This window comes from Bos taurus, chromosome 1 (genome assembly GCF_002263795.3).
Source record: "Bos taurus isolate L1 Dominette 01449 registration number 42190680 breed Hereford chromosome 1, ARS-UCD2.0, whole genome shotgun sequence".
NCBI lineage: Eukaryota > Metazoa > Chordata > Mammalia > Artiodactyla > Bovidae > Bos > Bos taurus.
Window position 1 is genome coordinate 83,468,071 of NC_037328.1, and position 13,165 is coordinate 83,481,235.

The 13,165-nt window shown below is 35.9% G+C and overlaps 1 protein-coding gene across 6 annotated transcripts in view; it reads right to left on the reverse strand.

Annotated features, from left to right (window-relative positions):
- Positions 1–13,165, reverse strand: part of KLHL24 (kelch like family member 24) — a 37,478-nt gene that overhangs the window by 23,319 nt on the left and 994 nt on the right. For 2 of the 6 annotated variants that reach the window (XM_005201597.5, XM_059885234.1), the window contains exons 2-4: positions 9,405–9,538; positions 7,738–7,779; positions 4,291–5,271 (exon numbers count right to left, since the gene is read on the reverse strand). In XM_005201597.5, the coding sequence (XP_005201654.1) occupies positions 4,291–5,210 (920 nt within the window). In that variant the 5' untranslated portion in view covers positions 5,211–5,271; positions 7,738–7,779; positions 9,405–9,538. Of the gene's footprint in view, positions 1–4,290; positions 5,272–7,737; positions 7,780–7,968; positions 9,381–9,404; positions 9,539–13,165 lie in introns of those variants that run through there. The other 4 variants (XM_005201599.5, NM_001206196.2, XM_059885239.1 and 1 more) reach the window with 3 other exon arrangements.

The window sequence follows — 13,165 nt, forward strand, 5'->3', positions numbered from 1 at the left end:
TATTTCCTATTCTGTAAAAGTATAGTGCAAATTTTAACTGTATTTTGATTATTCATGAAACTAGCAATAATTTTTATTAAGCATTTTTGTGTCCAACACTAGGTTATGCCTCTTTCACACAGTAGTTCTAATCCTCACAACAATCCTACAGGGTAGATGGTATTATGCTTAGTTTACAGATGAGGAAGCTGACACATAGAGAAGTTAAGGTGCTTTGCCCAATGTCACAGAATTAACTAGTTATGCAGAGGTAGGTTGCAGCTCAGGTCTCCCTGATTCTGAAGCCAGTGCCCTTAACACGCCATGAAGCTTGCACTAGGTGTTCACTAAAAACGTGCTATACCTTAGTATAGGAATTTAAAGTTGCATGACATATATTAATAAAAACAGCTATTCTCAAGCTTTTTACTTCTGTGATAGATCGCCACTACTTTTTCTTTATGGACCCAGGGTTTACGACTGGCAATACTGATTAGCAAAGCTTTTATGGTCTTATGTTCTATGTCCTCTTTCTAGAAAACTGCCATCACACTCTTTTTTTCGTTTTTAAATTTTTTTCACACTCTGTTTTTTAATACAGTGTATCTTGGGGTTTTCTCTGTCATTTAAGAGACACATGGGTATATACAGGTATCACTGTCCAGTATGGCTTGAGCTCTGGAGAATACTTGGCACACAATAAACACTAAAGAAATATTGGATGCTGTGAGAGTATAACCTAACTATACAGTGGTGGGTTTGGACTGTCATCTCCCTAATCAAGGGCTAATCTTTATATCACTAATGGTACAACAACCAGTTATGCTGTCTTTCTCCTAATGTGATGCAATGTGATACATGCATTACCTAGAATGAATTCTAGCAAAAAAGTATTTAACTATTCACCATTGAGCTGAAGCTAACTTTCAGTTTCCAGGAAACAGCTAAATGCAGCTAAGTGATATCACAAGGAAGTGACCAGACTAATACACATCATGGAGTATTTTTCTGGACAACTTGCCCATGAACAAGTAAGATTCATGAAAAACTGCTTTGGAATAAGAGACTTCATGGAAATAAACAGATGCAATGATCCTGTACTAGTCCTGGACTGGATTCAAGTTAATTAAAGAACAGCCTGGAAAAGACTAGGGAAACATGAATATGGACTGGATATTAAATATTATGAAAGAATTATTTTTAACTGTGAGATTTATTTTGGCTATGTTATTGTTTTAAAGATGCATCTTCAAATATATATATATGTGTAACTATACATATTATTTTTTTAAAAAAACATTAGCTGAATGATGGAATAAATGAATGAAAAAGCCTGGGGTGGAGATATAGTTTTCATAGTCAATAGTAAGCATGTTAATCAAAACCATGAGAATAGACGTGATCATCTACGAAACTATCAAGGCAAGACGAGATGTGAACCAAGAGAATATCAACATTTCAAACAATAGACAAAGAACTATCAAACTGAAAAAGAGTACTGAAGAAGAGGACCATGAGGGAAATGGTACTCCTGAAGCTATCAGAAGAGAGTTTCAAGAAGGATTTAAGCAATTAAAAATGTCAAATCTGAAAGAGAGATCAAGGTGAATAAAGACTGAAAAGAGGCTAACAAAGAACAAATAGATGACCTGACTGAGAGGAGTTTCAGTAGAGTGACTGGAGAAGTCAGAATGAGCTGTAGTTGAAGAGGTGGAGATGTCACTTCTCTTACAAAGAAGTTTGTAGTTTCTCAGAAAGATGAGAACCTCTACAAAAAATACATATTGTTCAGATAAGGAAATTCCTAGTGATTAGTACTAAATGTAGTAACAGATAAGTGGAGGACAGAATATAAAGGACAGGTGATAGCAGAGTTCTACAATAAAGCATTCCTTTTTAGAGTTCTCACATAATTCATAAAATATAAAATTTATATAAAATAATTATCTGCTATTATAATAGTCTGAAAATTCAATATAACTACAGCTTTATTTTTTTTCTGCTAGTCTCTTAGAGAAAAGTGGTATCATAATCTTATATATACAGATGTGTTTCACTGTATGAAATGGATTGGTTCCCTTAAAAATATGATGTAAAACTGTATTTTTGTAAATTGAATAAGAAAATCAGAAAATTCTCTAATTATAATCTGATTCTAATTACCTTTAGGCTGCACTCTGATTTCATTCTGGTCATATCTTTATAAGTAATTTTAATATAAATAATTTTGATTCTACAGCACATATTCTTTGGTCTCTATTCTAATCCTATTCCAAGTACTGGAAGGTATTGGGTATAGGTACTATTAACCATGTTTGACCCCAAATCATTCTGTCTGCCACAGGGGATTCTGTTTGGAAAAATATACGACTCTCCCCTTGGAGAGATACAGTTTGTCCAGAAAAGTTCTGGAACAGCCCCAAAGCTGTTTAGTTTTCCTAATTAATAAATTTAAGAACTCTGGTCTTACATTCTTAAGCTCAGCTGAAGTCTCTTAACAGTCCTAAAAACAACTTTTAAAAAATCAGTATATTTTATAGAATAAAATTAATAGTTTTTTGTTCTTTGTTAAAAGACTAGGAGTAAAATATTTTATATTTATTTCTTATAAAACAATTACTTTTAACTAAAGTCAAGTGACTTTGAAGAAAAAATGCACTCTAAACCTAATATACAAAGAAATATTACATTAATTTTTGTAATAATAGTTACTCAATGTTGTATCTCATTTGTAAAAATGTTCAGACTGTCAAGTACTGGAAGTTTTCTTAAAGTGAGTCATACTAACACTACACTATAGCCATAATTCTTAAAGCACTTCCTATGTACCACCTTCTATGCTGAGTACCTTAAGACTATTGCATTTAATAATTTCAACAGCAAAACCTGTGAAATAAGCACTGTTTATCATAAATCTCATTTTACTTATGAGGAAACAGATCAAATCTTGTTATATCCAAACTAGTGTAGATTTTAAAGACAGGTCATAATATGCTGAATTATAATTAAAAACATGAGATCTCACAACATGCTGAATTTTAATCACATTCCAAAACACGGGAATAATTTTGATAATCAAAATTAATGCTAAAAATATGGTTTAAGAGCTATGCTGTAATAGATTTATAGGCAAAATGAAGATAGTATGGGAAAATAAATACCAGTTGCACAACAATGTGAATATGTTTAGCACTATTAAACAATAAAAAACGGTTAGGATGGCAAATTTTATATTATGTATTTTATATCACACACACCAAAAGTCAGCTCTATTAGAAAAATATTTAAGATTCTTTACTATGTCTCACAACAGCCAGTTTTTGCTTATTCACAGTAAAATCTTTAATACTGTTCCTTCCATTCTTAAGGCACAGAGATTATTTTTCTATAGTTTATGAATTAAAATCTACAGGTGTTTTAAATGGGTCTTCCCTGATAGCTCAGTTGGTAAACAATCCTCCTGCAATGCAGGAGACCCCGGTTTGATTCCTGGGTTGGGAAGACCCCCTGGAGAAGGGATAGGCGACCCACTCCAGTATTCTCAGGCTTCCCTTGTGGCCCAGCTGTAAAGAATCCTGCTGCAATGTGGGAGACCTGGGTTTGATCCCTGGGTTGGGAAGATCCCCTGGAGGAGGGCATGGTAACTCACTCCTGTATTCTGGCCTGGAGAATTTCATGGGCTGTATAGTACATGGAGTTGCAAAGAGTCGGACACAATTGAGTGACTTTCATTTTCAAATAGTTTTAAATATAATAACTGCAGCAATGAGAAAAGATCTGAAACCTTGATTTTACATCTGAGAATTCCCTCAATGTATATCAACTTACTTACTTGATCTCTATATTTCATGTTGTCTATTAGGAAAAAGGTTAGTCTGTGAATACAGAAATTGTTTTTTATAAGTAGAGGCAGTCCAACAAACTCTAACACAGTCTTTAGTTACTTAACTTCCAAAGATCTTTTGGGAAAACGTAGAATAAATTTGGTACCCTATAAAGGTTAAGAAAAATTAACCTTTTTAAGACAGGTTAAGAAGATATAGGCTGAAACATGCTAGCTCCAAAGACCCTTTGCAATACCGTCTTATAGCTCAGAACAACAATAACGAAAAGTGCTACTGTTGAATCTAGTCTTCACTGGGAGAAATTCTAATGAGTTATAATCCAAAACAAATCTCAAATTACATAAAACCACATGTAGATGATACATATAAATGACTACATGGAGATTACACTCAGGAAGCTTTAAAATATTTTAAAAAAACAAAAACTTTTGCTAATTATGTTGTAGTTAATACACATCAGTCTTACCTGCGTGGCCTAGTCCTTGGAGACATCATTTCATTCCCAAGTATGTGGTACCGTCTTGCTTCATGCAACAATTGATAGCACTCAGGAGAATTCTGGATCAACTGGTCCACCTCAACTGTTTGAACAAAGTAGTTGGGATGCAACAGAGGGAGTCTCACATGAGTCAGGAGCTCATGTAACAGTGGTCTTCTCAGATCAACAGCGCGATAGACCCAACGCATGACGGCTTCAAAAACCATCTCCTCCTTGCCAATAACTAGTTCATCACTACAAATATAATCAATCAGTTCATCTTTGTCAAGTTCAAGAAATTCTTCATGCTGGGACACATCCTCAAAAGTCTGTAATGCAAAATTCTTGCATTTTGTAAAGAGTGTTTTGAGGGAATGGGTATCAGCAAAGCGCTGGATTCCTAAGCAATTACAAGGATCAAGTTGCTCCTCCAAGAACTTGGCACATGCATCACGGAGAACACTAATCTGAAAAAGGCTTGATGTTTCAAAGAGATATTGTACATTCTCTGTAGTGATCTTTACTTTTCCAGTATAAACATACTGTAAAAAACATTCCATAGCTTCAGCTAAAATACCATTGATCTCAACCAACATTTCTCGGCTTTCCCTGTGGTCATTACAGAACATAGCTCTGAAGTAGCTACTGCAGGCTGAGAGAACAGCTCTATGGCAAGGAAATTCTTTTCCTTCCACACAAATGATAACATCTGTGAATAAACGACTATCTCGAAATTCATTAAATATCTGGAGGATGTTTTCAGCATGGGATGATCCTGAAGAGAAGTCAAAAAACTCACGGCCTGTCAGAGATTTAGGGTCCATTTCAAAAACTTTACGCTTTGTTGCTGGTGAATCACGCACCCCGAGATCCTCTCTGTTTAGTCTTCGTCCCAATATTAGTACCATTGTTACATCAGTTGACTATATAATTGTTGAGAAATAACTGTTACAGATTTTCTTTATGTGGCTAAAAGTAAAAAAATTAAAACATTTCAGTATGTAAAAAGTTTTAGTACTCCAATTACATAATTTCATTTTGATGTAAACACTACAATAAAATTACATTATTTCATACAGGGTATAGAGCACTATCTCATTTTGATAAAGATTGATAAAAATTTATACAATGAAAACATTAGGGGCAATTTGCAATAGTACTCCTTAAACCCCCTAGTTGAAAGGACACTACATACTTTGTGAATTACTATTACCTTCTGTTTCCCTTTTACAAACTGGGTTTCATCTACTGAAGGTAGAGCTATGTCAGAACGCTGTATGACACAGAACTTGACTACATTCAAATCTTAATATAAATACTTATTTTAATATAGTGCTGCTACAGAAAAATTCAGCTGTATCTATCAATGGGCTTTAAGAATATGTATGCTGTTTGACCATTAAGTCCCTTTCTAGCAATCTATCGTAAGGAAATAATCAAGATTATATGGGAAGAGTTACCTACAGATGTTCAATGCTGTATTAATAGAAAATACTTGTATCAGTGCATCTAGGCATAGAAAAAAGGAGATACACATATTTAAATGCTACGTGATATATCTTCTGTCTTTATTTCCCCCAAATTTGCACTACAATGATATAGTACCGTATTTTCTTAAATATATGTTATTTATCCCCTCCTCCCTTTCCCTAATAAGAAACAACCTCAAGTCTGCCTCAGAAATGCTATGAATAGGTAACTGATGGGTTGAGGCACTGGACTACAGCTATCAATTGGCTTAAATTTTTATTTTTAAGGCGGTTCCTTTTACTCTTTTCACTTCTCAGTAAGTTGCCATGTGATCCAAAATGTACTTGTAATTGGTTTCTGCCTGCAAACATTTTTGTTTTCTCAAACTTTAAATTAAATTATGTTCAGAATGCAAAACAACGTACCGCAAGTACTAAGAATTTCCCTTTTGGCTAAAACGGACAAGAAAGAAACATAAATGAAAAGATGCTCTGCTTTCTGTATCCAATAATTTTACTGTATCTTGTATTCATTATTTGGTATCTTATAGTATGTGTATCTGCTAAGTTTGGGAATAGCATATTGAGTGAGTAGTATTAATAAAAGTCTTAAAATTTTATATGAGTTAAAGGTCTTTTTATGTTATTTTCAGCTTCTTAATTCCCATGCCTATTTCCCTTGATAGATGACTGCCAAGAGGTCTTCCACTGCTTTACCAGAAAACACGAACAGCTATAAAATCACTCGTTATTAAAAGCATTCAACAGCAACAAGACATCTGTCTACTGCTTCGTATGGAAAAGAGACTATCTCATAGATCTGGGCTGTTTCCTTTCAAGCAACTTTTTCCTGGCTTTTTGGGCAGCCTCACTTTCTCTAGACTTTCTGAGAACTTTTCCATGAACTAGTCCACAACACCATAAAATATAAACTCTTTGTATGATGACAGACTAAACGATTTACACAAGAATGTCTTAGGAATATGGGACATTTCAGAGCATCTTTTTGGCTTCCAGGTGTAATTCAGTAGATTTCATTTTCCCGTTTTACACAAAGTATTTTAACTAGTAAAGACAAGTTTAATCACATTTCAAAATACAGTATCTAGTATAGGTTTAAGATTTATCGTAAGTGAACTAATATATAAACAAAGTGAAAGTGAAGTCGCTCAATCGCGTCCGACTCTTTGCGACCCCATGGACTGTAGCCTACCAGGCTCCTCTGTCCATGGGATTTTCCAGGCAATAGTCCTGGAGTCGACTGCCACTAAACATAAAATTGACTGAGTTCTTTTAAAAAATTAGCAGATATCAAAGCATTGTTATTCCCATCACTAAAAGGTAGCAAATAAGTAGGCATCTCTGGACAAAACAAGAGGAAAACACTTGTCCCAAAGAAATGTAATGATGGAAAATAATACCTACATAATTTAGTGGATGCAAGGGTGACTGGACTCTCAATGACTGACTGCCAAAGTCACACAATTTGCCTAGAAAAGCTAGTATCCTTTTCTTTCTCTCCCTCATCTTCTTCAGGAGCTTTACTCCTAGAGCTACACTCTCACTTGAAAGGAAGATTTTTAAGATAGATTCTTCTGGTTAAGGGTATTCTAGAGTTTACTTCCAACTGTAGAACTCATAAATGTTGTAGACCTAGTTTTAAATTGTTAGGTAGATTTAAAAACTACATGGTTTTGGCCTATGTTCCAGAAAAATGAATGGAGATAACTTATTTCAGTGTCCCTGGGACTGACGAAACTGTAGAAGGGAGACTGAGGAGATCTGTAAGGGTTAGAAAGGAGTGTGTCGATAGTTTATTTGGTAACAGAAATGACTGTGATGCTGTCTTCCTATATGATCTTGTTCCCTGTTACTCAGGTGGTCTAAGTGACCTCTGGTTAAAGGAAAATGATTTATATTTTCTAATAACAATGCTAAGAGTTTATAAACATTATAAATATAATACCTTTCCAGCATTTGCTTGATCAAAGCCCCAGTTTTTCCACACCTAAAATAAATGGAGAACAGCAACATATAAGTCAGATAGTAATTACTTCATGTACAATTGGCATTATTTACTAATACATTGAAAAAAGGTTTTAATAGATTTCAATTTGTGACTAGAAGTTAACTTCTGCATAAAAAACCAATCCTGATTAACAATTCCTTACAGTGAATTAAAAATTTTACTCTATACCTAAAACAGTTTCCTTATTTATCCAATTCCTTTCTTGACAATTTTATCCTGCAGTAAGGTTTCTTGAATGAAAGATGAGTAAACAATGGTGGAGTTGAGATGATGAAACATTCCTATGGTAACTCTGCATTGGATATTTGAAGAATGTCTGATAATAAAGTTTCTCTTCAATCTGCAGTCATTAAATAATTCTGAGTTGGTTTATCAATATTACTCAAGGCAAACAGTTCAGTCATTATATTTTATGTACCTATGAAATCAGTAAGAAAATCTCAAGTATTTTGGGAAATTCAGGAAAAAACATTTCAGTTTTTAATTGTTATCTAGATTATCCATACAGAATCATTATGCTTATCAAATAATTACATCTTTTAATATATAAATGTATATTTCTTCTGTTTCTTTATCTTATGGACCCTAGTACCTGTAGAAATCAACCAATTCAGCACAACTCTGTGTGCGTATGTTGGAAAGAGAGGAATGCTTCTGAGAAAATACTGGAACCTTGAACTGTGCACAGAATACCAACAGTATTTAAATACAAGTACTTCTGGTTTCTGGCCTAGATATTTATAAATAGAACTCATAAATTCTTAACAAGTTTAGGCAAATTCAAATGTTGATCTCAAAAACCAAGATACAAACTACTGATTTCTGCATGTATTAAAAAACACACATCTCCATACCTGGATTAAGCTTTGACTGTGAGGTGAATGTTACCTTGTTTCCTTATTTGCAGAAGTCAGCCTAACTTGTGTGTACTTTGGTAAAGAATATGTCAACTTGGTCAAAATAGGGGATTGTTAAATCTTAGCTAAATAAGTATTTTTTCCCAAGAAAACAATAAAATCCTGAGCCTACTCAAGTCAATTCAAGAAACAATTCTAGAGAGCCTACCCCTCTGTCTGGCACTGGGGTGGTGAATATCGGATTCAGATCCAACTTTAGATGCTGTGGAGTAGGCTAAGATTAGAATCTAACAAGAACTCAAAGATTGATACTAAAATAGATTTAAATTCTCAATGTTTCTCTTGCAGAAAACAAACTGTTTCTGCTAGAGTGCAAACTGGAATAGATTCTCTCATGCCTGATCTAGTCTAGAATTATACCTTAAGGAACAGATCAGATCAGATCAGATCAGTCGCTCAGTCGTGTCCGACTCTTTGCGACCCCAAGAATCGCAGCATGCCAGGCCTCCCTGTCCATCACCAACTCCCGGAGTTCACTCAGACTCACGTCCATCGAGTCAGTCATGCCATCCAGCCATCTCATCCTCTGTCGTCCCCTTCTCCTCCTGCCCCCAATCCCTCCCAGCATCAGAGTCTTTTCCAATGAGTCAACTCTTCGCATGAGGTGGCCAAAGTACTGGAGTTTCAGCTAGAAGGGCAAGGCAATTCACCTGGGCATTTTCTGGAGGGTTTTTAGGTAATACTTACCAACCTAATAGTTAAGGCCAGGGGACAGGGGAGGTCAGTGTACAAAGTCCAAAGGAGATATATAGTATCAGAACTGATCTTAAAATGTAGTTGTACTGCAATCAAGTTTATTTTTCCTTTAGAATACAGGAACCCTATACAAAGAAAGAAGTTACTATCAGCCTTAAAATCGTATGGATTAGTAAGGGGCTTACAATGACTAATAAATTCCAGATGGCAAAGGAAACCAACAGTTTTGACTAACATGGTCCAACAACCTGTGGTAATGAACTGCCACTAGCTACATGCTATGCTCCACACTACTCCCATTTTCTCAAACCGAACTCTAAGTGAAGACTAACACAGCAGAGACAGCAAAAAGACTAATGAATAAAAGGTTTATCTTTAAAGATATACAGTAGCTCAACAGAAGGAAAGCCAGAAAATACTGTAACATATAAATTCGTTATTTAAAAATTACTAGAAAACCATATTTAACACTGAACTATCTGAAACCAAGAAGTTTTTTCACCCCATTTTCTAAAACGCTGATTTATTTTAACCATTCCATTTAACGGCCACTTTAAATTTATACTCTTAAACTTTCAACTTAAAACTTTACTCTTGGAGTAGTGGTTCCCGAAACAAATTTTACAAATGCAATATTTAAAGTCCAGTCTTCAAGGTGTTATTTTCAACATTTCTATTTTTCTTCTGAAACCACCAATAACCTATTTACACACCATACAATACCAGAAACCAACAAAAGCTTTACATTTCTTTGTCTAGAATGATACCAAGTTATTATTCCTTGTTTACATGAACCTCAAATAGTCAATATATTATTACTTTAATGAGAGAAAGAGAAATAAAAGATATCCAATGATGAAAAATTTAGGAGTGCTTAAATAGTGTGTCAGACTAAACAATTATGGTTCTATAACTGAAAAAAGAATACTGTCTTCTCTCATATCATAGAACAAAAAAATTGAATTTCTCCATTCAGTTTTTCTCCCTTGTTTTAAAACTTTTGGCTATTAATATTCCCAAACCCCAAAGGAAGAAAAAAATTGTTTATCAGACATCATACATGGTTTAAAGCTATCCTACCAAACCTACTTGTCATGTAAGCTTAAATGTCTTTGGTTTTATCTTGCTAGAAACGTGCTTCCTTTAGGTATTTAATGCATTGTTTTATTTTAAAATCTTAAGACCTATAGATATATAATATAGTTATGTTTTCTTTTAGCAAAAGTGTTTTTGGTTCTATTAGAATTAATTAAATCTACAAGGACACCATCCGGTACTCTGTCACTCGAACAAGTTTGAGATCCAATTTTTTACTACATGGCTGCTCTATGTACAAAAGCACTTCTAAGTCAGTGATTTTTATCTACCTTGTGGTAACACAAATGATTTGCAGAAGTATGTTTTAGAAAGCACTGAGTAAAGAGCAAAGCCTAATGACTCTTAGTTATCAATTTAGTACTTTAACATGTGCCAAATGCTAAAAAATGGTAGCCCTTAGGTGATAAATTTAGGCAGAGTGACAAACTCTTTTTTTAAAAAAAATCTAGGCGATGGCACCCCACTCCAGTACTCTTGCCTGGAAAATCCCATGGACGGAGGAGCCTGGTAGGCTGCAGTCCATGGGGTTGTGAAGAGTTGGACACGACTGAGCGACTTCCCTTTCACTTTCATGCATTGGAGAAGGAGATGGCAACCCACTCCAGTGTTCTTGCCTGGAGAATCCCAGGGATGGGGGAGCCTGGTGGGCTGCCTTCTATGGGGTCACACAGAGTCGGACACGACTGAAGTGACTTAGTAGCAGCAGCAGCTTAGCTAGCATTCTTAACAGGAGAAAGAATAAAGATTTCAAATTGTCAACAATTGTCAAGTGGCCATATACTGTTTTAGTCAAAACAGAATCATATAAAATATATATGCTTATATGTTTCATATACTTATGAGGATATACTAGAATATTTTATTTACATTTTTATACAGTTCACACCTAAATATTTATTGAAAAAGGATGTCCCAAATTCCTAGGTAAGAAAAAAGTATATACAAAAATAACTGCAGTCCCTCATTTAATAAATAGTATTTTTTGTTTTTCACAGGCTTGACCTTTGGGTTTTAAGTAAATGGCAAAAAAAACAAGGAAGCTAAAACAATGTTTTTGAAAAGGCATTAAGTAGTTTTAGCAACTTGGACAAAAGCCAAGAAAGTTTAAATTAAAGCTGATAGTAAGCTCCAACTCAGAATATTATTTCTTCTTCCTGTTTAGAGACTAAGTCACAGGCTTTGTCTGGATAAGAAGGCTTATGAGTGGTGGTTTTATTTTTTATAAAGGTTAGAGGTTTCCATCTTGTACTTATTTAGAAATGTTAAATGCCTTCAATGCACAAGCGATGAGGCAGTTCAGGATCACAGAGGCTGCTCCTTTTGGTGTAGTCATTCCAACTTGAATTTTAAAAATAAATTAAGAAAGCATAACCAACGAGAACTATTCAAATGCAATTCTTTCTTCACCCAAGGAACTCAATCTACCTTCTACAGAAATGTACTTTCTTGGGTGAATTCCTACAGATTTATAGGGAAAAAAAAAATCTGATAAAACCCTAGTATCCTATTAAATCAGATTAGGAAAACCACATCTTCAATACACTGTGGCTAAAACAATTGTTTTTATAGATTTTATAACTGTCATCATAGAAGAGTGAGCTATGATGTTTGTTTCCACGAACAACTCATCTAAACCCGGGTACAGAATTCACTTTCTGGAGGGGGTGGAGGGAGGATATTATCAAGGTATCTTTTTTTCCAATTTTAAACTTTTTATTTTGTATTGGGTACAGCCGATTGACAAAAAGTTGTGGTAGTTTCAGGTGAACAGAGAAAGGACTCAGCCATACAAAGCTATCTTTAAAAAAAAAAACATAATTCTAATTTCACATTTTAGGTGACAGGAGGCAGATTTTTAATCTATTTCCCGTACTTAACAAAAACCAACCTCGCTAGTGGGCCTAAACGGTCTTAGCTGCAAATACTAAGACACGATTTTTAAAAAGCTATTCAAGAGAGCAAATGATTAATCATTAAACTCCACTAAAATTAACTGAGAGAGTCAATCTGCCTTAGGAGTTGACTGTGAGGCACTCTAAAACGTGGTGTTAGGGTGCTGTGAAAGTCGCTCAGCCGCACTGGACTCTGCGACCCCATGGACTGTAGCCTGCCAGGCCTCAGGCCAGAATACTGGAGTGGACAGCCGGTCCCTTCTCCAGGGGATCTTCCCAACCCAAGGATCGAATCCAGGTCTCCCGCGTTGCAGCTGGATTCCTTACAGTCTGAGCCACCAGGGAAGCGCTATTACAGAACAGGGAAACACTAATTCGCCTGAGGGCTCTTTCCACCATCTGGGCGGACTAGGGGACCGAGTTAAAGAAGGTTAATTATCTGGTCCTCCGCGGGCCCCAGAACTGCCTACAAGCTCAGACAGAAGCGGTGGCGGCCACCCAACGATGGCGGGGCAGCTGGTCCTCGCGCCGGTAGGCTCGGGCGCGGAAGCGCGCGCCGCCGGCAGCTGCGCTCTGGCCTCAGCTGCAGAAGAGGCAAGCGCGCGCTCCCGCGTGTCCTCCAGATCACCTTCAGCGGGGCGGGTAATAACAGCCTGGGTACGTCCACCCAGCGACAAGACATCCGCCAATAAACACACAGAAGACGCCCCGTCGTCCCGCCCTCAAGCACCCGCAGGGCCCCAATCCTCGCGGCCTTAACAG